The sequence below is a fragment of the Perkinsus marinus genome (assembly GCF_000006405.1).
Source record: "Perkinsus marinus ATCC 50983 genomic scaffold scf_1104296954212, whole genome shotgun sequence".
Lineage (NCBI taxonomy): Eukaryota > Perkinsozoa > Perkinsida > Perkinsidae > Perkinsus > Perkinsus marinus.
In genome coordinates, this window is record NW_003208208.1 from 1 (window position 1) to 1,420 (window position 1,420).

At 50.1% G+C, this 1,420-nt stretch overlaps 1 protein-coding gene across 1 annotated transcript; it reads left to right on the plus strand.

Moving 5' to 3' along the window:
- Positions 1–158: 158 nt before the first annotated feature.
- Positions 159–1,333, plus strand: Pmar_PMAR012819 (conserved hypothetical protein; the record flags this gene model as incomplete). Its single annotated transcript, XM_002776139.1, has 8 exons — positions 159–203; positions 299–394; positions 441–596; positions 644–732; positions 777–897; positions 953–1,047; positions 1,097–1,192; positions 1,243–1,333. 8 exons carry the CDS (start codon positions 159–161, stop codon positions 1,331–1,333), a joined length of 789 nt encoding a protein of 262 aa, XP_002776185.1.
- Between the last annotated feature and the right edge of the window lie 87 nt (positions 1,334–1,420).

The window sequence follows — 1,420 nt, forward strand, 5'->3', positions numbered from 1 at the left end:
TTTGTAGATACTGGGAGACTTTGACAGTGCTGTGAAGCAACACGGTGTGAAGGCTGAGTGCCTCATGCTGGGTAACATCAAGAAGGATTTCGTGGAGGAGGTGGGACTGCTTTCGACGATCCTCTTTTCGCTATCGTTAGTGGTGTTAGATAGAAAGCATGGTGGAGGCTGAGATGAAGGCACACTCAATCCAGCATCTGAAAGTAAGCCACGTTTTGATTGGGTCGAGGCTGTTGTGCAAAAGGGGAGCAGCTGTAGAAGAGGTTGTCGTAGTGGAATTATCCACACCTTCATTTAGGCCAACGAATTCCCTCGTCTCCAATGTTTGGAGATTCCGTTGGGTCACACAGTGTACCTTGAAGAGACTCAGGACTCGACAGAGCAAAACAGTGTGGTGAGTAGAGGAACAAGACGATTAATCGGAGTTCATCGTCGTTCAGCTGGAGACATATTTCCAGTGCTCTTCGAATAACATTCGGGAACGAGTTCTGCTGGACCTGTTGGAGTCTGTCATGGAGGAGCCACTCTTCGATACACTACGGACGAAGCAGCAACTCGGATACAGTGTTTTCTGTGGCGTTAGGCTCACTGGAGGGGTCGGCTGGTTTGGAAGGCTCCTGTTGATAATACGTCTACCCGTCAGGTCCTCGGCTACGTGGTGGTCGTGCAGTCGGCAGTTGCAGGCCCGGCAACTCTATGGGAGAGAGTAGACGAGTTCTTGCGAGACTTCAGGTTAGCAGTCGGATTGAATGAGCTTACTTCATCGTAGAGTTTAGGAAGTCGGTGTTGGTGGACATGAGTGAGGAAACCTTCGCCTCACATGTTGTGTCCTTGGCACGGAGTAAGCTGGAGCCGCCACGCACCTTGACGGAAGAGGCCACGACTATGTGGTGTGAGGTACGGCAACCGTGCTGGGGAGTGGTGACACCAGGGATTGATGTCTCACCCTTAGGTCCAGGAGAGTCGATACAACTGGAACGGTTGCATCGAGGAGACCAAGGAGCTCGCTGGCATGAAGAAGCAGGACTTGATCAACTTGTATGACGAGTAAGGCCACTCAGAAACTCGAGTGGTAATGCTGAAATACGATTGTTAGGTTCTTCTGGGAGGAGAATCGCAGGAGAATATTCAGCGTAGCGCTCGTCGGCTCAGGCTCTAAATACAGTTATGATGCTGAAAAGAAGAGCTTCCAGTAAGATTGATCGTAGAGTGTGACAGCAGCGATGCAGATGCCTCATTCAGGTCCATGAAGGGCGCTGCCTTGGCTGACTCCGTTCAAGAGTTCAGAGCTAGCTCCCATTATCTTGAGAACCCTAGCTATCGAGGACAGTGAATCGGAAAGGGTTAGTTTCTGTGTTACCGGAACCTGTCGATGATAATAAAAGTTCTCTGAGATGATTTTTCTTGGTGTTCATGGTGG